Source organism: Anser brachyrhynchus, assembly GCF_964034855.1.
Source record: "Anser brachyrhynchus genome assembly, chromosome: 2".
Taxonomy (NCBI): Eukaryota; Metazoa; Chordata; class Aves; order Anseriformes; family Anatidae; genus Anser; species Anser brachyrhynchus.
Genome location: NC_137695.1, coordinates 35,686,096 through 35,712,246, shown reverse-complemented (window position 1 = coordinate 35,712,246; position 26,151 = coordinate 35,686,096). Strand labels below are relative to the sequence as shown.

General features: G+C 38.1%; 1 protein-coding gene and 1 long non-coding RNA gene across 14 annotated transcripts in view; one reads left to right on the top strand and one right to left on the bottom strand.

The window, feature by feature from the left end:
• The window catches only part of HNRNPA2B1 (heterogeneous nuclear ribonucleoprotein A2/B1), a 14,430-nt gene extending 4,497 nt beyond the window's left edge, over window positions 1-9,933 (top strand). For 2 of the 13 annotated variants that reach the window (XR_013946826.1, XR_013946828.1), the window contains exons 2-12: window positions 289-399; window positions 1,216-1,362; window positions 2,853-3,063; window positions 3,380-3,481; window positions 3,572-3,652; window positions 4,207-4,269; window positions 4,752-4,871; window positions 5,130-5,252; window positions 5,977-6,059; window positions 7,382-7,512; window positions 8,358-9,933. Coding sequence is in view for 10 of the 13 variants with exons in the window: in XM_080580971.1 (XP_080437097.1) it covers window positions 289-399; window positions 1,216-1,362; window positions 2,853-3,063; window positions 3,380-3,481; window positions 3,572-3,661; window positions 4,207-4,269; window positions 4,752-4,871; window positions 5,130-5,252; window positions 5,977-6,038 (1,029 nt within the window). In the remaining 3 variants the exon portion in view is untranslated. Of the gene's footprint in view, window positions 1-288; window positions 400-1,215; window positions 1,363-2,852; window positions 3,064-3,379; window positions 3,482-3,571; window positions 3,662-4,206; window positions 4,270-4,751; window positions 4,872-5,129; window positions 5,253-5,976; window positions 6,060-6,211; window positions 6,697-7,381; window positions 7,733-8,357 lie in introns of those variants that run through there. The other 11 variants (XM_080580973.1, XM_080580967.1, XM_080580972.1 and 8 more) reach the window with 8 other exon arrangements.
• LOC308190068 lies at window positions 6,243-26,151 on the bottom strand. Its single transcript, XR_013946831.1, has 4 exons — window positions 26,051-26,151; window positions 25,815-25,923; window positions 16,818-18,144; window positions 6,243-14,589 (listed from the first exon to the last, which is right to left on the bottom strand). It is a non-coding gene; the product is annotated as an uncharacterized lncRNA (long non-coding RNA).

The window sequence follows — 26,151 nt, the reverse complement described above, 5'->3', positions numbered from 1 at the left end:
CTCCTGGAAATATTTAAATTTGGCCCTTTGCTTTTAATATTTGGAGGGAGAGATGGGAAGAGAAGCACGTTATTAAGATCTGTTTCATGAAGTTGGACCCAGAGAATTGTGTAAATTGCTTAATTTCTTGAATACTGGTAGAATGCTTTGAAGAGCCAAACCTAATATTGAGAAATGTCTCTTAGTGAAAGTTTTTGACTTCTAAGAAAGTCTTACTTACTGTCTGATTATGCTGGTGCAGGGCAAGTATTGTAAATTATATTAATGTAATCATTTTTTCTGTGATAGAGGGAAAAGGAGCAGTTCCGCAAGCTGTTCATTGGCGGCTTAAGCTTTGAAACAACAGAGGAAAGCTTGAGGAATTACTACGAGCAATGGGGCAAGCTTACAGATTGCGTGGTAAGTTTGGCATATTAATGCACAACAATGACATGGAATGTGTAGAAATTGTAAAAATGGGGAGTTGTTTTTTGAACAACTTAACAAAGAGAGCGTGCAGTTTTCTTCAGTGTACATACAGTTGGTTCATACGTAACAGCGTATCAAAGCTTTGTGCAGGTTTCCTCTTGCAAAGTCTGCTGGTAAAATTAGCAAGCATTCACAATCTGTTTTTTGTAAAATCTCTCATCTTCAACCACTTGTTACAACTGTTCAAAATGCACTTCAAGCGATGACACTGAAGTTAATTAGGGAGTACACAGAGCATGATTGCATCTGCAACAGTGTGATCTGTAACCTTTGGTAGAAAGCTGATACCATGGTAAGCAGCCCCATGAACCTGGGGAAGGATGGCTTTCTGCAGCCTGGGATCTTCTGTATGTTTATTTCTTCTATTGCAGGAGTCGTTCCACTGAATTTGTTCAGGAAGCTGTAAATCCATATTTCATGAGCCAATTTTTAAGTGTGCTCTTCAGGGAGATTGAAAGAAATGCTTGATTTTAGAGAAAGCAAATATAAATCTAAACATGCATTGCTGCTATGGGGTTTTTGTTGGCAGAGTTTGAGTTACTGGTAGAGAATTAGCGATGTTCTGAATTTCTGTGATGCTAAGCAGCAGTGCTGCTTGTGTCCTTGATAGCTTGCTGCTTTATATGTAATTGTATTTTGAAACCAAGAAATACTCAAATTAGGTTTGTATGTTTTCTCCAAATATTGTTACTGTTAAGCTTCACATGAGACATGTAGATGTGGTTTAAACTTGTTCATTGTTTTTAGGTAATGAGGGATCCTGCAAGCAAAAGATCAAGGGGGTTTGGTTTTGTAACATTCTCCTCAATGGCTGAAGTTGATGCAGCCATGGCTGCAAGACCTCACACGATTGATGGAAGGGTGGTGGAGCCTAAGAGAGCTGTGGCTAGAGAGGTAAATACGGTTTTGAAAGCAGATATTTGTGCTTTGAGAAATGAACCTCTGTTTTGGTCAGATTAGGTACGCTTCATTCTTACTAGAAATTGTCTGGGCTTATATACTCTTGGTTAAAGGGTGTGGCTGGGGCACCGTTCCCACACTTTTGGTCTGTTAATTTACTATATTACATAAATCTCTATTATTATAGTAAATTCTTAGTTATTTTGGTTATGAATCATGTCTGCAAGGGATGCAACTGAGGCCTGGAAAGTATTGTTAGCTGAAACGTGTTGAATGTAATTATGCAAATTCCAAACCAACTCTTCTCTGGAATGGTTACTGTTACTACATCTCAAATTAATGAGCTCCTGTCAGTCTTCTGGGTATTTTTCAAAGGTGACTGAAGTGACCAAAAATAGAGAGCATAGTGCAGAAATTATTTATTTTTTCCTTCCCCAGGGGTAGTGTTCAAAATCAACCTAGGGACTACTCACGTTTTTGCTTCAGGCATATTTGGTTTTAAACTCCAGGCTATAAGTTAGGTGGGTGCACGGGAAAGCAGCATAGCATACCTGTAGGCTTTTCAGCTGGGTTACTGGGGCACAGAGATACTTCAGGAGCAAGTACAGATTCTAGGTGACTTCTGTTCGCTGCCTTGTCAGAGCTCTGGGAGGATTTAACCAGTTCACGCATAATATTGGAACCATTTTTTTAATGTGTTTGGATTGATGAACTGGAATTGAATGAAGTGCCCCATAGGTCAGGGAAAATGGAAACAACCAGAACCGTTACTATTAGCGATTCCAGTTTTCTTTACATTCCCTGAAGAATGCAGGGTTAATTAGTATTTGGGAAATCATAATTAAAGCAGTGTATGTACATACTGTTCATACGCATAAAGCTGTTAACAAGCTTTAGGGCTGTCATACTTACCTACTGCAGTGGCTTGAACATCATGCTCAAAACAAAACCTTTTTTTCCTTTTTAATTCTATTGTTTTTTAAAGGAATGTGAGGAGTTGTGTATTTCTATTTTGAAGAGGCTAAAGAGCATGACTGTACTTGCTGTAGTTGAAGCTTTGTTGAGATGCGGAATGTGGGCTTCACTGCTGATGGAGAGGTGGACAGAGGAATCTGATGCACTTCTGTTTTAAGTAAACTAGAGCACGATTTTTAATTTTACGTTAGTGGATACCTTCAGTTCTTTCGAGCAGTTGGTCGCACATTTTTCTCTCAGTCTACTTAAAGGCTTTTTATTTACCTTTAGGCATTTAATAGCACTTGAACGTGTGTCTTCATCAGGGTGTTTAAAACTTCCATGCAGGTTGGGGGAGTAAAAGCATTGCCTTCCACCCTACAAAGAGGTTTTAGGGACATACACTGTAAGAGAGCTACCTCAGTGTCTGAAAGTTTTAGTTTATTAGTATTGCATGCGTGAAATCCTGGCAAAATAGCAGTTGAAAAAATGGCCTTTCTTTGTGGTAATTTGGAACATTTTTGTAACAGGAATCTGGAAAACCTGGTGCTCATGTCACTGTGAAAAAACTATTTGTTGGTGGTATTAAAGAGGACACCGAAGAGCACCACCTTCGTGACTACTTTGAGGAATATGGAAAAATTGACACTATTGAAATCATTACTGACAGACAGTCTGGTAAAAAGAGAGGGTTTGGATTTGTTACATTTGATGACCATGATCCTGTGGATAAAATCGTATGTGAGTAATCTTCATGTCACTGTTCCATCTGATAATACTAACGTTTACAGTCACGGTAATTGTGTGAAGCTAAGTTTTTAAGTGCATGAATATTTGCCGTGTCATAGCTCTCCTGAGTTGCGTGGGAACACGTATTTTAAATAATTAGTGGATTCTTTGTTTAAATATATTTTTGGTATTCAGGGGTTTTAAAACAATTAGATGAAAAGTGTATGGATTAATTTGGAAATTACTTCGTTTTTGGTAGTTGGCGATTCTTGTTTGTTTCCAGATGAGTACTTCAGTGCTCATCGTATTTTATTTCTTGTGGTTACAGTGCAGAAGTATCACACCATCAATGGCCATAATGCAGAAGTAAGGAAAGCTCTCTCTAGACAGGAAATGCAGGAAGTTCAGAACTCTAGGAGTGGGAGAGGAGGTATGTGCAAGTAATGCTTAGTGCTTTATAGTTCATTTTTGTGTTCGCTTCCTGTGATTTCACTGCATTAAAACTGTCAACTGTTAATAGGGAACTTTGGTTTTGGTGATGCACGTGGAGGTGGTGGCAACTTTGGTCCGGGGCCTGGCAGCAATTTCAGAGGGGGAGCCGGTAAGACAGGCATGTTTGTAGCACTTTTTTTCTCATTTACACCATCCTTCAGGTTTCGGGTAACTTTGTAAGCTACTTCTGTTTACTTTAAATGCAGCTATAACTGCTGAAGTGTTTTGGTTTTTTTTAATTTTTATTTTTTTAAATAACTTGCAGACCTCTTGCATAGTATGCAAATTGATGTAACTCAAGCGATCTAATTTTTAAAGAATTTTATTAAATGCCAAAATTAACGTAAACTCAATGATTCTGCTAAGGAATTTAGAGACTTCTTGTCTGTAATCATATGCAGCACTCATGAGCTTTATGGTGGAGGGGTTCTTTCTTGAACACGGAAATGATGTGAAAGCTAACTGGGTGTATACTATGTCCAAAATGAACTCAGTACTTTACAAATGCAAGAGGTAAAGGAAAGATTAGATGAGGTGTTTCACATGCATTTTTCTAAACCAAGTGCTTGTGAGATTTGGTTCTTAAGGTCATAGGGGTTGGATAACAAAAGAATTCACTTAAATTCACCTGTACCAAATGATCTTTTTTTCTTCCTCCAATAGATGGATATGGGAGTGGCCGTGGATTTGGTGATGGGTATAATGGATATGGTGGAGGACCTGGAGGTTAGTTTACTTCTGTTGTGGGGTTTTGTTTTTGCTTCTTTTTTTTTTCAATTTTACTCTTTTTCTTCATTCTGAAATGCTTATACATTCACTTACTATTCATATAAAACTTACTTCAATTGCCAAAGCTATTTTGTTGGCTTTAAGAAGCACACCTAGTTGTTGGCTCACACTATAACCATATGGTTTGCCATATAAAGGTGCATCTAGATGACTATGTATGCCCTTTTCTTTAGAATGGCAGCATTTCGTAAATTGTCTGGAAAAAAGAGATTCAAGTCTCTTCATTGATGCTTTTAGGCAGTCTGACTAGCGGGCTTTATTCACAATTCAGTTAGGGTGGGAGTTGGATATGTGCCTTCATAAAACTACTACCACCCTTTTCTTCCTCTGTAGACTTGTAAACAGAAACATATCCTCCATTTAGAGTTGGGTTGCCTTCTACACTGAAAAGTTTATTTTAAAGGATTGTATTGTCATAGGTGGCAACTTCGGTGGCAGTCCTGGTTACGGAGGAGGAAGAGGAGGATACGGTGGAGGAGGACCTGGATATGGCAACCAGGGTGGGGGCTATGGAGGTGGTTATGACAACTATGGAGGAGGTAACCTACTGGCTTGAAAGGATAGAGTGTTTCAGTTGTAAATCAGTGCAAGTCGCTTGAGATTTGGGAGGTGTGTGGGTGGGGTTAGCAAGAACAACTTTCCAAACAGTTTAAAAAAAAAAAAAAAAGCAGCTAATTTCATATGCTGCTGGAATCATTGTATGATCTTGTGTTTTATTTAAATGTATAATAATGAGATAATTCCATGCGTGTTTTAGCTTATCTGGGCATTTCTACTCTCTTGTGTTGATAATGCAGGCAATTACGGAAGTGGAAACTACAATGATTTTGGAAACTACAACCAGCAGCCATCCAATTACGGTCCAATGAAGAGTGGAAATTTTGGTGGCAGCAGGAACATGGGGGGACCATATGGTGGAGGTATTGTTTATGTCCTGACCTGCCTTCAAGCCAAACAGAGTGGGCAAGCTCTGGCTCTTTGGGGAGGTGGGAGGGAAGATTGGTGGGTAAAAATAGCTAGATTCTTCAACAACAAACAGATGCACAATACCTGTGTTTGTTCTGTGTAGTATGTGAGATGGCTACAATTTTTTATCGTTCTTTGGAGTGTAAAGCATGTACTGGGGAAAATGCATCCCTCTCCCTCCCCCCCCAACTATTACAACATGTCTTACAGATACCGATCTGTAAAGATCTGTAGGAAAACTTTCTTTGCTTTCATTGCATACTCTTCATGGTCTACTCTATACTCCAGTTAATGTCCACCAAACTTCCTGAGATTTTTCCCATTTCCCTTTTGTTTTAGTGCCACTTCTTTTCTGACACTTCCTGCTTTCAGTTGTCTAAATGTTATTTAATATGGTGTATAAAGCCTGTGAAACGGAAACTGAAAGACGAAACCCTTTCTTGGTCTCAAGACAGTATAGGGCATCAAATTACATGTGGCCCTGCTGAATCTTCTAAGATTACAGCATGTGGCAGTTTTTTGGTGTTAGTAAGATGCAGACAGTGAAATGTTAAAATCTGTGTTGGATATCTCTGGAAGTAAATTGGATGCTAGTCTCGATAGAGTGATCAGAAGCATTTTTGATTTGAGAAGTGTACAGATGTAACTCTTCTGTTGCTTGTTTTCCTGTAATTGCAGGAAACTATGGTCCAGGGGGCAGTGGAGGAAGTGGTGGATATGGAGGGAGGAGCCGTTATTGAGCTTCTGCAAGCTTGCCATGGGTAAGTATGTTTTTAAGTGCTAAAATTGCAGTGATTCGTGAGAGTAGCTGCAGGAGTTAAAAGCTTTTTAGGATATTATCTTTCCTTTAAAAAATGGTTAGATGAATAATTTCATAACCTATTTTTTTTACTCTTTACTTCTGTTGAAACAGGCTTCACTGTATAAATAGGAGAGGATGAGAGCCCAGAGGTAACAGAACAGCTTCAGGTTATCGAAATAACAATGTTAAGGAAACACTTATCTCAGTCATGCATAAATATGCAGTGATATGGCAGAAGACACCAGAGCAGATGCAGAGAGCCATTTTGTGAATGGATTTGGATTATTTAATAACATTACCTTACTGTGGAGGAAGGATTGTAAAAATGCCTTTGAGACAGTTTCTTAGCTTTTTAATTGTTGTTTCTTTCTAGTGGTCTTTGTAAGTGTAGAAGCATTCCTTTGATAATGTTAAATTTGTAAGTTTCAGGTGACATGTGAAACCTTTTTTAAGATTTTTCTCAAAGTTTTGAAAAGCTATTAGCCAGGATCATGGTGTAATAAGACATAACGTTTTCCTTTTAAAAATTTAAGTGCGTGTGTAGAGTTAAGAAGCTGTTGTACATTTATGATTTAATAAAATAATTCTAAAGGAAATATTGTGTAATTTTAGATTTTTTTTTTAATATTGTAAAATAAGGCAAGGAGTGGGTAGTATAAGGTCCCACAAATAATATAAAGCTATTGTTGTACATGTAAAATTAAATGCTGGTCAGAAAAAAAGTATGTTGTCTGTAAATGATCAGATTTAAATATCTAGATAACTTAAGGGATATCTCTGCAAGGAGAAACACGTTTTTAGATCTTTTAGATGCTGCTTCTTCAATGGCAAGGAAAGGAAATATCCCCAGCGAGGTACTCTTCCAGGGACACAGGTCTAGTACAAGAGAACTCTTGAAAACGTCACTAAGTTCAGCCAGTCTTAAAAAGCTGCGCTGTATTTCTGCAAAGCTTTAACTACGGTAGTGTTATAAGGATGCCAACGAAGGCTGAGGGTGTAGAGCAAACTAGTTCTAAGCATCAGTTAAACTTCTTTAGGTAAGATCTTATTTACTTTTTCCTTTCTTAATGTTCCAAAAATGAGAAACTAATTTTATATGACAGTATTCTTTCAGTATAGTGATTATCATTATGTAGTTTAACATAGCAATAAATTTGAGTTAACGATTACCAACTGAAAAGAAATTTGTGAATCCTGTTTTTCTTGTATTATTAAATTTTTTACAAACAAATTTTTGTTAATTTCAGCTACTTAACATATTTTTTTCCTACTGGAATCTAGCTATGATATGAACCCTGGACAAGCATAGACTGCTGCCACTGTACTCTGCTACAGTTGAACAAATGAGACCTGCAAGTGTCCATTAGTAAAGCTTTGCAAGGGTTCCATCCCTGGTGTTGGTAGTTAAAATGGTAGGTCACAAGTTAATTAAATCATACAACTTTATTTTTGCATCCTGCAACATTTTATTTTTCTTGGGAGTCTATGCATTATGGTGGTTGCAAGGTAATGCAATGAAGGTAGCTCTGTGCTGTTGAAAATGAACTATGTTGTTATGTGTCTTGTCTACTGCAATCTGTTTTATATAACACATTTCATCCTGAAGGTTCCCAAGTAACTTTAGACTGTTTACGTGTAAGGAAAAAAATTGCACCACAGAATACATCTGCCTCTGTGAAGGAATGTGTCGTCCATTCTTATAGCAACTGCATAAGCAGTTCTTTAGGAGGGGAAGTGAAAACTTCAAATGAAACTGCAGGTGGTATTTTATGAGTGTATAATGTAATTACTTAATCTGGAATTTGGCTAGAATGATGAGGTTTCCACCATTTTTTATAGTTCTTGCAGCTAATAAACCTTAGTGCCAAATTCAGTCAGCCTTACTCGCAATTGCATTCAATGTTTGCTCCTCAAATTAATGAAAACTCACCAACTAATGAGTTATTCAGAGTATGGGTGGCATACTCTACTAGATCTGTTTTTTAAATTAAAATCAACAAAACCCACCAAGAAAAAACAACAACAACAACAAAAAAATGCCCACACCCTAACTTCAAAGTTCCATTGCCTTTGACAGGCTACTACCTACTGAAGAACGTGGACTCAGCTAACAAAAGTCCTGTTCCTTTTGTGTTAGACACACCAGTGAACTGCTTATTACTTTTTTTTAAAAAAATGGCTGAAGTTCCCCTATTGGTAATTTGGTTTAGACATATGTGATAAACATCTTCAGATACACTTTTTTTTTCTTTGGCAGGAAGGTGCCATGCTGCAGGTAACTAATGAAGAAGTGGTCAACCACAGAAACGCTTCAAGAAATAAGAAATTCTGTATCATCAGAAAATAGTTGTTTTTGCTGCCTTCATTAAAAAACCTAGAGGTTAAATGAATACTGATAAAATATCACAATTAGTACAGCTCCCTGTAATGCTGGGTTTTTTAAATGATAGTAATAATTGTCTTGTAAACCTTTCGAATAAAATCCAGATTCGGTAGGAGAAACAAATTACTAATGTTAAAAATAGCAAACATTCTGTGAGTTGAAGGTTTAACTACATATTTTTATAACTTTCATAGCTTTAAAATAAAGTATTTTTATACCAAAATAGTTCTAGTGTAATGCTTAATAAAACTTAGTGTGTGTCTAACATTAAATAATGTTCATGTGCAGCTTTTAGACCTTCCATGATTTGAAACACGCCATTTTGAGGTGGGTTTAAAAACCACGTTAACTTGGCAAGTGTATGCACAGAACTTGTACCTCTGAACACAGGCACCTGTTCTCTGTTGGGAGAAACAGTGCTACACATGAAACATGCTGATTATTTTTTGCTTTTGGACAAAATTGCTTTAAAATAGCTATGTTTTTTATCATTTTTTTTAAAATATCTCCTCCTTTCCTGTTAATGAAACTAACCACAAGACAGTTCATCAAAATGTGTTAGGACAATAACTTTATCCTTCTTACCTATAAAGAGCTTTTAGCATCAATAGTGAAAGACGGAATGGAAAAAAGAGTTCCTGCTGTACCAGAACTGTATTACTGATAGCGGCATCTTCTGAAAAAAACAAGCATGAGCTTGGGAGAGCTCCGGTTGGGAATGTATTGCTTAAATAATTTATTCTAAACTTGAAATGTATATGCTTAATATTAGTAAAACCGTGATGTCTTTAACCTTCTTTATATAACTCAGACATACTACTTAATGATTCAAAAATATTTTTTTTGTATGTTTTTTAAGTTGAAATTTGAAATATTTGCATAGGTGACCAGTGGGCTGCAACGGAAGCAGAAAATGAAGACATTCAAAATCTGCTTTATTTTGCTCTTTCCAGCAGAATGAGTTGACCAGCTGATTAGGAATTTGCCTTCTTTCCTGGAACTTAGATGCTAGTTAATGGAAGTTTTCTTTACAGTTGACAAGTCCACATTCAGATCACATAACTGAAAAAGTACTTCAAAGGGGAATATTCTTTGTTTGATGTGTATGCTTTTTCAATAGCTTTGCAACAAGGTTCCAAAGTTCCTTAATTATGTATGTTACATTTTCCATGTGAATGTTTTAATTTCCATCTACTGGGAATGGGCATTATCTCTAGGGGGTAGTAGCATGCAAAAACTAAGTTACTGGATGTCTGAAGTCTTGAAAGCTTGGAGCATTTGAGTAAGTTTCCTGTTGTCTTACTGTTAAACTTCTTTGATTTCTTTTTCTTGGTGCATAACAGTTAAAGCAAATGAAAATTGGTGTTTTGCTGATGAGTTCAGTGAGACGTGTCATCATTGAGTCAACCTAATACAGCTAGCATTTCTGAATAAAAACTGAATTGGTCAATTACTGCTCCTTAATTTTTAGATAATGTGTGTTTTTTCTTTTTTAATTTACGTCCCTCTATGGACTCACCTTTACTTTGAAAATGGAAAGTAATGTTGCTGTTTGGTATGTTGAAATACTTGAAGAAAATCAGGTTGTCAGTTGTAGCAACAGCTTGCCAAAGCAAACCTTTGCCACAAATAAGTTGAACATGCAAGATAATATAACTTGTTGGTAACCATTGTTGGGGTGGGGGGGTTGATAAAAATGCAACATTACGTGATTGAAGCACGCTGGACTTGCATGTATAAAAAGTGATGGTGAAAAGAGGTTAATATTGGTTAATTCCAGCCATGCAGACTTTGTGATCTCAGTTATTTACAATGAAAACTGAATTTCATTCACAGTCCCTGCTACTTGAGTTTTAAGTGTTGTGTTGAAAATTGTTTAGAAAATGTGAGAAATTTTTCTTGATGCTGTAAAATTAGTAGGGATGGAACTCCGTCGTGTGTAGGGAAGAACACATTCTTTTAGTCTTGATTAACATACATCTTTTCTGGGGGATGAAATCATATTACTGGGGGCTGGGGGAGGGGTTGTGAAACCAAACCCCCAAAAACACACGTGAATTTTGAAGAGTGCCGTCAGCTGAGTTCATTTTTACAACTTGACCACATTAGGGAAAGAGGATGATTAGCAGGGAACATAATGAAGCAGTACATTCATTCTCTGTTACCTCAGTGTTTTGATTCGGTTTCAAAGCAGAATGCATGAGGCAAGTGAAATCCTTTAAGTGTTATTTTCTTTTTTTCCTTCTTTCTCTTGAAGGAGATGTCAGGTTCTCTTCTCATTCATACAGTGACACTGGTAGAAATGCAAGGAGCTTCCCTGGGACCCCCCTCATGTCCTGTTGACCTGTTTTGCCAGAAGCCACACTGTCCCTTTTAACAGTTGTCCTCTTGCTTAGTAGCTAGGAGTGCCCATTTGCATTGCAGCAGGAGTTTGTGTTCACAGAGGTTATTCAAATCTATGTAACCAAGAACTAGTTGATTTATCAGCAGCAAAAATGAACAGTTGAAAGTGACTTGTCTGACACTGCTATGAACATACTGGGTCAGTAGTGACTGGGGACTGTGTAGTTCACAAACATACTGTGTGACCTCCCATGCTGCTACCTTGTGTGAATAGGGTGACTTGTGGATAAGTTCTTTTAAAATTGCTCTTCTGCTGAAGTTTTCACAGATGCGTTTTTTTTCTTCTCCTTCGCTTGCTCGCTCTTGGTCAGTATCTAGACATTCTTGTATGAAAATGAGTGGCCGATACATTTGATGGATTTCCCATAGCTATACTACATCACTGAAGTTGCAGTGTGTTTACAAGGTATACTACAGTAATCGAAGGCTTCACACGGTTGTGTGTCGTCTTGGTCTTTGATTTATCTACAATAAATAGTTTTCTCATTACAAAGCAGTGCTGTGTGTCGTGTTGCCTCATTTATAGACCTCTACATACTCTGTCCTCAAGATTCTTGATACGGAAAACAAAGGAAGGCTCTGAGATAGGTCGTGTGTACTTTGGAACAAGTACCAAACTTTTCAAACTGACGAGCTGATATCGATGCATTGTCCTCTTTTTCCTCTCTGAAGTTTTTAACTCCTGTTTACCACACCTAAAACTAGATTGTAAGCTCTTTTGCAGAAACGGTCTTAATTTGTAAGATTCATCTTCTGTTTAAAAAAAAGGTTTATTGACTAAAACAAAGATGTGAAGCTAAAGCTGCACTTTGTTGCAGTACTGCTAGCAGTCTTTCAACATGTGTGCAATGTTGGAGCAGTAGGCTGTGTCCTGTGAAGGGACTGTTTGCAGTATTCCTCTGTGTAACTGTTCGGCCTGAGGTTTCATAACGCTGAGGGCATTGCATTCTAATAAAGTACTAAGCTTGTGTTGTTTTTTCTCTGACAAGTACTCTGTAGTGCCTGTAAGTGTTGCTACCAGCAGTAATGCAGAAAGTCATGTTTTTCCCACCATCTACTGTTTTTCTCTGTATTCTGATCTGACCTTTTCTAACTTTACTGCTTTTCATGATTAATTTAACAAAAAATTTTTAGCACTCAAGGATTATGGAGACTGCTTTACCATGGGAATGGTTTTAAAGAAACTCCCATGCTAGCGACAGGTCAGTTGCAGAAAGGTAAGATACTCAGAGATGTATTGGCAGCTTTTAAGTGAAATTAATGGCAGCTTGCTACTTGGAAGAAAAAAAAAAGAGCTTGTTCTGAATTCTGCCTATAATTTTGTCTTTTCTGGGGGGTAGGTACCTGAAGGTTTGGGAAAATTAAGTAGTACAGCCAGAGGTAATGTTGAAGGTATCATCAGCATTGTTACAACTTGCAGTCCACTCAGTAATGCACTTGAGAGCTTTTGTAGGGGTAGCATTGCTAGCTGAGTTCTCAGAAATTTATATTAGTAAACAACTTCATGAAGGTAATAGAGTTGTTGATCAATAATAGAAGTGGAATTAGCTAAGGTCAGTTCATGCTAATTTCCAGTTGCAAAATTGCAGGTATTTTTGGAACCAGTGGAACCGGGGCCTTATTTTATATTTATTTTTTACGTATGAGCTGTAGTACACTGCTTTTGATTAGTAGTATTGCTCTTTGTAAGAGTTCAATATGCTGCTTTATTTTCAGCATGTACCCAAATTTAACCGTGTAACTTACCCAGCTGGATGCATGCTTCATTTCGTTAGTGGCTGGCTTTGCTGAAGTTCTCAAGAGCCACTCTACTTCTGCTACTGAAGGAGGGGGCATCAGCATTTAGATTTTTTTTCCCTCCTTTTTTTTTTAATACTGGAAACTTGCTTTGTGAGGTCCTAGAAGTGAAATACTAGGTCTTCTGGTTTAATTAGTTATGGGACTAACTTAATACCCATCAGAATTTGTGCACGTGGGCATGAAGTCAACCTTAAGACCTGGTCCTGGAAAGGTTATGTGCATGGAGTCTAAAATGCCTCATATGTATGTCATTTGATTCAAAGATGACAACCTTGATGACTTGCACATATAAAACAAAAAAAATCTGGCTCTAGAAGTGAGGCTTACAATTAATACTATGTATCTGTTATCTGTTCTGGATTTTGGCAGAAGTTCATGAACTAGTGATCAAAGAAAGTCCTGGTAAGTACCAGCAAGCACAGATATGCTTCACCGTGGTCATTAACTAACATCAGGAAATTGCAGGGCCTTGCTGATGGAAAACTCCCCTATGAATTTCCCATATCAGTTTGAAGGTGTGGTAAAATTGAGCAATAAAAGAACAGATACACACATGCATGAATAAATTTTTAATATAAAATGCAAATTGTTCAAAGTGAACACTCTTGATAACTTAGTATATTTTGTACTCTGAGGCACTGCTTCCTTTTTAGAAAGTACCAGTTGACTGCTCTGCATCTGCTACTCAGTGTGAACAGCAGTGCAAACATTATTTAGATGCTAAAGGCATAGTTCAGTTATTTGAAAGATACCCTGTGACATTTAATTATATTACATACATGGTTAGTTTTTCTGATTTGTGGGTGCGAGTATTTTTTTAACATACCAGAGCATAAAGTTGCTATATTGCAGTCATACTATAACCAATGAGCTTTTCTTTTAATATCACTTTTATGGGTTTTGCTTATGAAAGGTATCAGAAGTATGCGTTGCTACCTAGTTCTTAACACTAACGATGATTTAAACATCTCAAAAACTAGTATCCCTCTAACATTCCTTTCTCAATATTACATGTCCAATTCTTTTTTAGGCCATCTTTTAGAAAAGGATAAGCTATTGTGAATAAGCATGTAAATGAATGTCTTTTTTGTAGCACAAATAAACATCAAACCAAAAGGCAGTAAATCTCTTGCATCAAAGTCATTATGGGAAGTGGAACCTCATTATTGTAAGTACAGATAAATGAATTAAATTCTAGTCAGTTGTTTAAAGATAGGTTTGGAAAAAGTGTTTCTCACCACCCATAAACTGAAAGGCACAAACTGGTGCTTACAAAATACCAGTTTTAGAAAGCTAAAGCGAAAACCTGAAGTACTTCTGTTGGGAAAGGTATCCAAAGGGAAGGGAAAAATTGAAGGCACGTAAGTATATGTCACAGACTAGGAAACACTATAGGAACTTACCACCACCCCCATCCACAAAAATCTTGGGAATGATACAATCGCAGGGGTAAGACAGTATTGAATCAGGTACTAATTACTCTTCAGAATCTATTTGCAGAATGACCACACTAGTTGTAATTTTATTTGGTACCTTATGTTTGCATGTAGCTATAACTAAGTATATGAGAAAAATGCAACAGTCTCCTAGGGTTCTCTCCTCAAAGGAAAAGCGGAACCTTTCTGAACAAAGGTAAAACACAGCATCTCTCTTAGAAATGTACATTTTCACTAAAAGTGAACTTAAGCTATGGTCTTTCATTGCTAAACAACAATAAAAAAAAATTAAGGTGATGTTGGATATTAAAAATCAAGTACTTGGGCCTAAGAACATTTTTCTTCTCTCTGTAATTTTGATCTGAAGCTTGGTGTCCTTGTTATCCCCCTCCCCCCAATATTCTTTTTACTTCGGTTTCTCAATCCACAGCGGTTGGTGATTCTCCAGTATCTTCCAGTAAACTGCCCTAAAAATGACAGGGGGGAAATGGGATCTTTTATACAATGAATGTACAAAACACAACCGGTGTTGGCAAGTGGCAAGAGAGAGTTGGAAGGGTGCTGAAGAAAAGTGAAGGGAGTTTGATTCTATGATCTTCATGGGTCCCTTCCAACTTGGGATATTTGAAGGTTCTACGTGAGAAAGAGGAGCGGCAAGGACAGTGTGGGACTGATAAAAGGGGAGAGGTAGAGATGGAATTGTTGCTCAAGGCACATCAAACTGCAGCCGACGTATTACATCTAATCTGAGCTATGAAAAGGTCACTCTAGGAGCGCTGTTGGTCCTGCCCCTTCCCTGGTAGTGGTATTGATGATCATCATTTCATTCCAGGGTGAGCTGGTTCAAGATGCCCAAGTGTTAGAAAGCTAATGTTGAAAAGAGGATAAATAGCTTCCCTGCAGAACTTAACCAGTGAGGATAGTGATGTAAGAGAGGGAAAGAGGGTAGGAACTTGATTTTAAGGTCGTGCTGACACGGTATCACTGCTTTTCTTCTCACAGGTTATAAAAGCTTTTGGGGCTGCTAAATACCACATTTGGCTGAGCTTCTTAACTCAGGTCTATCATCTTCAGATTTCAACTTCTTTACTAATCCGTTTGAAGGAAATAGCCCCCCAAATCCATATTATTCATACCTTCTGCACATGTCTTCTGACTGGAAATTACTATTCAGTTTTTGTTTACAAAAATAAAGCTGCTACATGACTCCTCAGCTTTGAAATCCAAACGATAAACAAATGCTGCGGTAGAATTAAGGTCCCCCATTTGCAGACCTGTGTTACAGTTTCTGGCTCCAAGAAGTACAAAACTACTGCACCAATTTACATCAGGACACTTGCTGACAAGCAGTCATAAAATACATGAATTTAAAAAAAAAAGCTAAGACTGTAAATACATCACATAAAAAGCATATATGATTCCTCCACAACTAAGCACCCCTACTGTTGTGCAGAAGAACGCTTTTCTGCCTGCAATATGCTGAACATTCATCATAAATCATACTTTCCACACGAAAGGAACAATGCACCGCAAATACCAGAATGTCTTAAGTTCTCTCCTAAGCTTACGGGGAGCTCAGGTAACAGAAGGAAGCTTTGCTGTATTTTTCCTAGGAATTTACTGTGTTCTAGGCCACCTGGTAAAAGCAAGCATTCAGTTTTCAACAGATAAATTGTCACAAGATGGCAGTGCACTGATAGTCTTAAATAAAATATGTAATCATATATTGTTATAACTGCATAAGGGTTACAGCCAAATTCCTTTTGAATTATGGAAAGAACAGAGAAAACTGTACCGACGAACTTTTGAACCCTGATAGCGTGGAATGCATTACCAAAGTTGAACAGAGGAGGCAGCTAATTTATGGGGCAGGAGGCACTATCCAACCTAGAGATTCCCAAGACCAGGTGTTCCAGCTGTGAGAAAGAAACTGTATGGAAAACACTAATGAACCTATAGGGCTCTTAGAACGGGAAGCATATGTAAGATGCCCTTGGAGTACTGCAAAAAAGCAATGTAGGGAGTAGCTTTGTGGCTAATGATTGCAGCTATGAGCTGTGGGAGAAGAGGGTACCTCCAATTAAGATAACTCTTTTTTTTGGTGAAGATGGGCATCCAGAAAGTAAACAATAGTATCAGAAGTCCAAAAGATAAACAAAGCAAACAAAATGGTTTTGCTGCTAATGTTGACTAACCTGACTTGCAATGAAGATAGGTTTGTTCTTGAACACACTTTCCTTGTCATAAATACTGGGTCAAGTACATAAAACTGTAACCTTTGGCTGCAAATGCTTACTAACTACTAGCATTGAATACCTTACTGTTGTTTTAGAGAAATACACTAAGAGCTGCTGTGTAAATATGAATTGGTATTAGGTTTCAGAAAGGAAATCATTAGCTGAATTAATTAAGCAAGCCATAGCAGTTCCATCCGACTTTGAACATTAGGTCACGTGAAAGACAGGACTTTGTAGTTTTCAAATCCCAAACAAGTTATTAAGGAAAATTTTCTAGTCAAGCCAATGACAGCTGCTATACAAGGTGGATACTAGCTTGTTTAAATTCTTCAGGATTTACTGTATTGATTTGCTCACATATTCCCTGTTTTTTAATTAGATAAAACAGAGTAAATCATTATCCAATAACCACTGAGTGTATTCCAATCCATTAGTTATACATGTGTTTACACATTTACCTCTAGCTCGTTTTCTGTCTGCTACGACAGAAGCTGGAAATAATCCTCTAAGGACAGAAGGGAATCTACATAGTTGCTGTTGCTCTGTGACAGAAAAAAAATAGAAACACTTTGTAAAGCATAGTTATCTTACACAAAAGAAAGTAAAACAAAACAAACAAATTAAAAAAACAAACACACAAAGTCCAGGAAAGAGCACAGCTGTGTATCACTGAACCACAGAATGGCTCAGGTTGAAAGAGACATTAAAGATCATCTAGTTGCAACATATCTGCCCTGGGCAGGGATGCCACCCACTAGATCAGGTTGCCCAGAGCCTCATCTAATCTGGTCTTGAACACCTCCAGATCACCTAGTTCCAGCCTCAATCAGCCGGTGTTTGGGATTTCACCAGCTGAAAACACAGCTGGTGACCCCACCATGAAGTCTTCATCCTGATGAGACACTGAGCAGAACAACTCCATGGCAATAGTGCCCTACTCCGCCCCAAAAAGCGGAACAGACCTTTCCTTCTCTTTGAGGCTGCACCACCCGCTACTGTGATGAAAAAAAGTCAAAGTGCCAGGGCAGTAGTGAACAGAGGGGCTGACAAGAAAACCAGATCTGATGTTCTCAACCCTCATAAGGACTCAATAAGAAAACACTTTGCATAGTAGCCTTCAGACAGAACAAAAGACAAAGGCCATCTGTTTTGGTTTAACACCATGAGATTCTTTTCTAACTTCTGGTTACAATACATACCTTCAGATCCAAACAATCAAGTCTCCCAAATGTCATTCTGTAACCAAGCATAAAGCTTCACATAAATGGTGAAAGCAGTGTAATTTAGCATTCACGTCTCAAGCATTTGCATATAAAAAAAAAACAACCCTTACTCAAACACAGCACCTTCATGATGGAAAAAAATAATAATTGAGTAATTACTTAGTTACAAGTAATTTCTGTAACCTTTAGAATATTTCATCTATATAAACTATACTGGAACAGGGGGATTTTCAGGACGGCGAACAAGGTCATCTTTTACAAAATATAGTCCTAGGTCAGTCTTGCCTTCCTGTCCTTGCAAAGGACACCTCCAAATCCTAAATGAGGAAATCAAATATTCCTTTCAAACCATTTACTCAGTTTCTTGCACTACTTTTACTTCACTGATAAAATCAACATTCTCCCTCACTTCCACTTTAGAGTTTTCCCTTCTTTCATTTTTTTCATCATTTACTTGATTTATGTTTTCTTCCTCCTCCTCCTCTTCCAGTTTCAACTGATTATTTTCTTGGTGTGGACAAGAGTTATCCAAAGCTTCCTGACATGCTTTCAAATCAACATCCTGAAGACAAAAATAAAAGTCCCATTAAGAAACACACTAACAAAACTAATCTTTAAGCACATATTTAATTTTTAAACAGCTACAGCATTTCAAGTAAAAAATACACTGAACAATTCATTCACAGAAATTAACTGAGTATACGCAGACTTTGGGGGCTGAACGAGGTCACAGTTCTCAACTGCAGACACCAGCTTTGCTTTAGGTACACAGGCACTGAACCCATCCATGGTAGAACTGGACATTCAAAACCACTGGCAATGAACTATTCTGAAACAGACACACCATGCTGTGATTTCAGGGAGAGTCTGGGCTTTCAGTATCATCTGGATGTCATTCCACAACAACATATCCAGACCAGTTACATACTAAGTGATGGAATTTTAAAATAGGCAATTAGAAACATGACCAGTTAACAAAATCCTCCTTTCAAGAAAAAATATATATATTTTTCATCTCCAAGGATGAATTTGTTCTGATTTAGTGTTCTCAGAAGCATTTTTCAAGTTATATCTGCAGTTGTATTGGCAGAGATTTTTTATTATTATTATTTTAAGGCTGGGGTATTGCTGGAGTGAGAAGGGATCACTGCTAAGCATTTTGCATATCTGAACTCAAAAAACAAGCAAAACCAAAACAAACAAACAAAACTGTCATATTCCAGCTTTAAAGAGTAAGTCTGAGCTATTAAAATGTGCGACTCTGCGGAACGGCAGCCAGGAAACCAGGTGGCTACACTGCGTTAGTTCCATACATTCCTAGGAAAATGCTATGGCCGTAGCAGAAAAGCTCTCAACAGCAGCAAATGTAATGACTTAATGTCCTCTTTTCTCACGATCAAAGCCTAAACTATACAAAAACTGCAGCTGTAACAGTCATCAAAATGTGTATGAGATTTTTTTCAATTATTTTCATACAAAACACATTCAAAAATGTAACACACGAGTCTAAAAATAAGACAGAGTAAAGTTAAATAACATTTGAGAATAAAGTAATATTCATTTTATTTTAATTCTATTACAAATATTTATTTTTAAAAACATTAACATTATTTTTCAACTATTTCAGTTTTTCTTAATTTCTTCTCATGGATTAGAAGGGACATTTAGTTTTATAAGCAGTCATTTCTAACAACAAATAGGGCATTCATCTCTCTCTGATGTTAGAGATACTTGCCTTCAACAAAGCCCAACACAATTTCTACCTACTAAAAATGTTATTCCAATATATCACTTCTTTGTGTTTTATCACATATATATACACACGTATCAATATATCACATCTTCTTTGCCATTTGAAATTAAAAATGACCAGATGAGTTATCATCAAATCTCAAAAAACAAATGTACTTTTCTACCACAATTGCACAAAAATGCAGGACTCCTCTATCTGGTAAAAGAGCAGGAGAGGGAACTCACTACAGAAGACGCTGCGGGCACAGTAACCAGCTACTTGCAAACATTTAAATGAGTCCAGAGGAGCTATTCGTAGGCATGAAATTATTCCTTCAACTGTGTTTGCAAGATCACGGCTAGTATTTAGTATTACAAAGCACCATCCTAATACTTGTTCAATTAATATACTCCATTATCATCCTAACTGATAAAATCCATCATCATCAAAAGCAAATAAGTCAAGGACAACAGCTATTAAAGACCTTAAACAGCTCCTCTTGAGCTGAGCAGTATGGAAAGCTGCTGCTGTAAGGTCGAGTATTCACCTCCTGAACACAGTAAATCCATCACCCTACTGGCTGATTAAGAGGTAAATGGAGGAAACAGAAACTTATTATCTATAACATGATGCCTCAAAAACTAATTGTAAGCACAGGTTTTGAACAAAGGAAGTATATGGATAACAACTTGATGGATCCTATTAAAATGACAAGGGGTACAAATCTATTCTAACACCAGGGAAAACAAAGACTTGCAGAAATTTGTAAAAAGCCCACAGTGTGCCCCACAGATCATTTAAAACCCTCAGAAATCAATTTGCTGAAGTACACAATGGAGACAGTCCTTCCCAGCACCATCACAAGGAAACCTGGATTTCTGAACTTCTGGGGCATTTCAGTGAAGTGCTCTACATGGAAATCATATAACACAACTGGAACCTTTTCCTCATTACTTAGTTTTGTTTTTTTAACAAAAATCTCCTGGATTATGCTGCTAAAGACTTACTCTTTGATGTTAGTCTTTCCCAGTGGAGGAAAAACAGCTGGAAAAAAAATACTGCTCAGCAACTGAATGCTTTTTTCCAAGCCTGTGTATCACTTGGGATGATTGCTGGTCTGCTGCTATGAGGAGAACAGAAAGACCTCCTCCAGAAACAGCCATGGCATGTTTTTAAGTACAGCATTTCTTTAAAGATAACTTAATTTTGCAGTCTGAATATACATCTAATGACAAAAAGGGATTACATGTAAATACTACTTACTTGGTGCTGCACTGCCACACCTAGTGTTTCTGTCCTGTTTCTTATTTCATATTAATGGTAGCAGAAGAAATGGAAATAGACTCATAATAATACCACCAGGAGCTCAAAATCTAGATCAGGATCACATCAGTCAGTCTCTGCACAGAAAAGACAACCAATTCTCTTCTCTCTTGATTGTGGAAGGCTTAATATTACAGCCAAGTACATTTATTGCAACAGCAGGTGTGGAAGTTCACACCTCACAGCAGGCTGTTTACAAACTAAAACAGTACCTGAAGACAGCCTCCTACTTACATTTGGAAAGATTTCTGCACAAGCAGAAGGCAGGAGACTTACAGTACATAAAACAAAACAAAACAAAAAATCCAAGTATCTCAAACTCTTATCTTACTTCTGCCATTTACTAGTTTGGTTGGGCTACAGAACACAATCTGAGATTAAGTCCGATTTAGTGAGTTATCTATCAGCCTCATGTGACAGAGGGCTGGGCTCTAGCTGTGCCCTTTTCCTGAGATATGACTTGCCACAAATCAACTATCAGCTTCAGTTTGTCAGTCTTTGAAACAAAAAATATTAATTTATATCAAAACCGCTACTTAAGGTGGCCCCAAAATCAATGCAGAGGTGAGAGAAACTGCAATTTTATGGGTAGCCCAACCTATGCTTTAATTGGAAGAACGCTGCCTGTTCCAGCAGTGGACTTGACTTTGTGGGACTTGACTTTTTAAACCCCTTGTACCTTCTGCAGCAAACCATAACAAAAATTAAGATCACAATCTTCAAGACACCGAATGCACAAAGTTCTTCTTTTAGCCTACTTCTCTTTGAAGCCACTCAGCCCTTCACAAACCCTCTTATTAAACTTAGTTAAGTTCTGGCTAATCCAGGAGCACAAACTAGTGCCGTTCAACTATTTGCAGGCATTCCTCCACTGAAATGTTGTTATATCCCAGTGCTTAAAATGTTAAAAATAACTAAATAAAACTGAAAAATACTCTGAGTGAAGCACACAGCTACAGTGTGACTGCTCTCAACCGGAGAAAAGTTTTCAGAAAAAATCCTACCTGGTTTCTACTTACTTAAAAAAAAAAAAAAAAAAAGTTTTGATACCTTCCAAGAAAACAAAACAGAACAACAACAGTGTATCTCAAAGTATTCTCAGTCAGTGTAAATATTTGAAATGATGCCCAAAAACCAGGACGGATTCACTGCATCCAATGCATTTTTAATACTGTGAAATTCTGATCTTTTGCGCAGTGTTCAAAAAGCTATGCTTGTAAGAGGTCTTAAATATCGTGCTCCAAAATGCCCTGCCAAAATACAAACATAGTGATTACAGTGCAAACAATAAGAATTATCCACCGTACATTTTCTTCCTTAACTTTTTTAGTTTATAAACAACAGCAATGTTACACTGTTAAGTATTGAATACAGCAGACAGTCTTTAACCTAGCACCGGAGTTCAGCCCTTATAAAGGGCTTCAGGATCTGTTGTACAGAATGTAATGCATCCACATACGACAAACATTTTTGGTTTGGATGGGGGCAGAGACTTCCTTCTCTGTCTCACCCCAAGTTGGAGCCTGCCCTACGTACTGCTCGATGACCCAGCACTGCAACTACTGCCCTCATTCAGACACTGGCTCATCTGCTGATATGGGCGGCATCAGTGTTTGGGGGGTTCATGCAATTTGGAAAATAAAAATGGTTTTCCTATGAGATTCAGGCCACGGATAGTGAAGAGCTCCACGGTCCATCCCTAGTAATCTAAATTATTCCCCGTGTGTATCCCCTGAGAGATAAAGAACTCATCCAAATTTTATCCAAATTTTATCCTCCCTTTTTCACATGTCATGTCTGCATAAATATACAGACATATTAATATACACATGAAGTGTCTATACACAGATTGATAGGGAAAATAAAAGCATTGAATCAAGCAGGGCAGCTCTTCACTCTTGCAAGGTCTTTGGCCAAGACGCTGTACTACAAGCTCCTTGAGACTTTCTATGGATTTGCTAATACTCTACCATTTACACTGGACCTATATCTGTGCTACACACATCTCGTAGCACCATGGCTTACTACTTCCACACGCACAGTTTTTAAGGTGCTCTGGAAAACCCGTCTTGTTCATTTTGCATACGGGCCTGTGGCTCAACCTGGCAGCTTCCAGAAGCGTTGTCAGGGCAGATTTACAGTGGGAAGCCTAAGGAAATCACAGCCTTCTTTTGGCACAGTGGGGTATGGACCGCATCCCAGGTTGCATGCCTGTGCGGTGGCTTATCTCTTTTTCCCATTGGTATCACACCTACATCCCGTGTCAGCTGCATGTCCTTTTTTTTTTTTCCTGTTTTATTGTTTTTATTATTTATTATTTTTATTTTATTATTGCTTTTATTGTTTTTTCCTGTTTTATTGCTTTTTTATACTTAAAACTTTAAAATGTACATCCCCACATAGTGTCTCAATTTAGTATTTTCATTAAAGCTCATTCCTTGAGCAATCCAATAATAATTTGCAAGCACACAGGAATGTCTGGTTATTTTTTCCCTACCTTTACCTGTATGAGTAGGTCAATAACCTACCCAATGTGATCTCCTTGTGTGAGCAGGCAACAGAAACAGGTTTTCAACAGTAGAATTCAGAGAGAATACACTGTCACCATTTAAGGAGCAAGCAGTTCCATATTAAATTCTCTCTTAAAAAAACAAGACCACAGCCTATTTTTTCAGCCAACTATGAAGAAGACGACTAAGTAATGAACACTGTTGTATCAGGAAAAAAGTACAATGAGAAGTAATCAGCACAGACATAAGGTTCATACCCACCCTTTTTAATCTACTTTCCTAGCAAACATGACCACTGGAACCTAAAATCATGGGCTGGGGCATTCTGCAAACGGTAGGACCTAGGTCAGCTTTCATTGCTACAGATGCTGTTCTTCCATTGCAAGATGCCTTGCATGAACCGATGCACGCTTTCCTGGCTTATTCAAATCAAGTTTACCACTTTTTTTTTCCCCCTGCAAGGATGTAACTCATGGCTCCCATGCAGGAACCCTGGTACCTTAGTCTCAATCTTACGCATCCGTGAGAATCAGATCTGTAAAATGGAACGCATGGAGCCACTAAACTAATACCCTGAGCCCTACGAGCACATCTACAAACCATGTGCTATGACCTGCAGTAATGTAGGACAGTGAATTAAGTACAGAATTCAGAATAAAAAACTGCTTTTAATTCTGTCTCAGCTTTGGTACAAACTCTCTTTCCTGATCCTGTTAAATACATCCATCTAAGAAAACAGGCAGCAAGACTCTGAGATCATATGTTTATTTTTCTGGTTAAAAGGTGTATTTCAGAAGAAATGTATTTTGTTATTTTTATTACCAAGGTAATAAAAAATATTGCAGAGTTTACATTTTATGAGCAAACTTCTATTACAGAAGTGGGCTGAATGAAATAGTTTGATTAAAACAGTTAATCCAAAGGTGAGAGCTGATCTCAGTCTGTTGGGCAGCAAGCCAAATGCAGAAACACACCTGTAAGCTTTACTCATTGTCAGACTAAGTGCTCAAACTTTTAGAACACTGTGTTAAGTTTTAGCACAGGAAAAAAAAAAAAAAAAGTAAAGCAATCCCACACACTTCAGCATGCCCAAACTACGTATTTCAGCCACTGAATTCATTTTCTTTTTCATCTGCGTTCATCTTCCAGAGTCATTTGAAATACCAGTTCCCTAAGGATGAGAATCACCAGTTCGCATGGTGTTGCCAACAACATTCTCAGGAGCCCAATGAATGAAATGAATCCGGGAGTGGATTAATCTGATTGTGTAAAGCTTTGATAAGTTAGCAATCACACAATAACAAGCAGAACAAAGCCATCACTTTGATCTGTTTACACATAGCCCTAAGTCTGGTCCTGATCTATTAGAGATAAAAGAAAGGCTAATAATACCTCTGATATATTTTTACAAAAGGCAAAATAAAGGTTATAAATCAGCAAGAACACTTTGAAATTCATTACTCTGTTGCAATAACATTTTGACAGCACAAGTAGACTTATTCAAACTTACAGAGGTCACCTTTAAAACTAAGATCAACTTTTCCCTTTGTATTTCTTTTTTTTTGGACCTGTCATGCACTTCAAAACAACTCTGGTGGGACAGACATGGTAGTTTTCACTTAAAAGTCCATTTATGTCTTAGCTTAACACTACCTTGCCTTGGTCCAATCACTCTTTCAACTTAAACAAAACATGCATTAAAAGAGGGGTCCAGACCTACATTTAGCAAAGAAATTCATCATCTCTCTATGGAAACAAGTGATCCCTTGCAGTTAGGGCGTGGAAACTAATTTTGCAACTACCGTTCAAAAAAACAGCCAAGTGAACACACGGGGAAATAGAAGAAGAAAAAAAAAAAAAAAAGAAAAAGAAAAAGAGAGGAAAAAGAAAAGGAAGGAAAATATGAAAACCTACTATACAAGACAAATTTAGCAAGTAGTAGTTGATGCAGGTCCTGTAATTCATAATGAGAACAGGTATTCATCATCATTCAAAATCAACTTGAAAAATCTCAGTAGCTCAACTTGGGCTTTCAAGACGTACTGATTATCCTTCTAAGTCACAAAACCACCATCTCGGCATTACTGCATATTTTCTATCTGCAGAGGGTATCACAAAAGTATCAGATCGTAAATTAGATCATAAATTATTCAGGCATAACGAAACTCTGTGCCTGCCAGTGACTCGATCCAGAAAAGCAGTCCCTGCAACTGAATGGCTCTGCTGATCTCCTTTAAAGTTACAGATGTGCACAACACTTCCACAGGCATGGGGTCTGAGTGGGGGCAAGCAGACAGAAGTGCAGTAAAGACTGCATCCTCTACTACTGAAACTGGCCATCACCACCAGGCATTCATCGCCTACCTTATTTTTTCAAGGTGCCACACTGATAATGCAGGCAGATGAAAAGAGACTAGAGTTTAGTCACAGCACCGTAATAAGCCTAGAGTGACACTGAGAAATGTTACTGGCAAGTGTAAATACAGGACTGTGACATACATGTGCCCTTCAAGAGGTGATCTGTGCGGTTAAGTCGATAGTTGTGACGCGCTGTGGAGAAGCCGTATTTCTGCAACTATTTTACATTCCTGAGCTGCCTGTATGCCCCACATGAAGAAAAGGAGGGCAATTCAGGAGGAAATGCCGAGTAAAAGCGAAAGTCCTCACCTTGCCATCCCGACCTGCCGATCACACACCGCACTCGGGACACGGGAGAGCTCTCACAAGGGGGGCTCGGAGCGAACCCTCGCTGCTCCTGCGCCTCGAAAACCACCCCCTGGGTTGGCAAAACGTGATACCGCGTTACTTCAGGGCACAAACCCGCTCCCTCTCCGTGGCAGCGACAGCACGTTGCTCCGGAGCCTTCCCGCGGGGCGCAGCCCCAGCCCCGCCGCCTCCCTTACCTCCGCCATGGGGCTGCCGCCTCCCTCCTCTTCCTCCCCCGGCCGCCCCACCACCGCTCCTGAGGGGGCGCAGAGCCCGGGGCCGCCCCCTCATGGCCGCC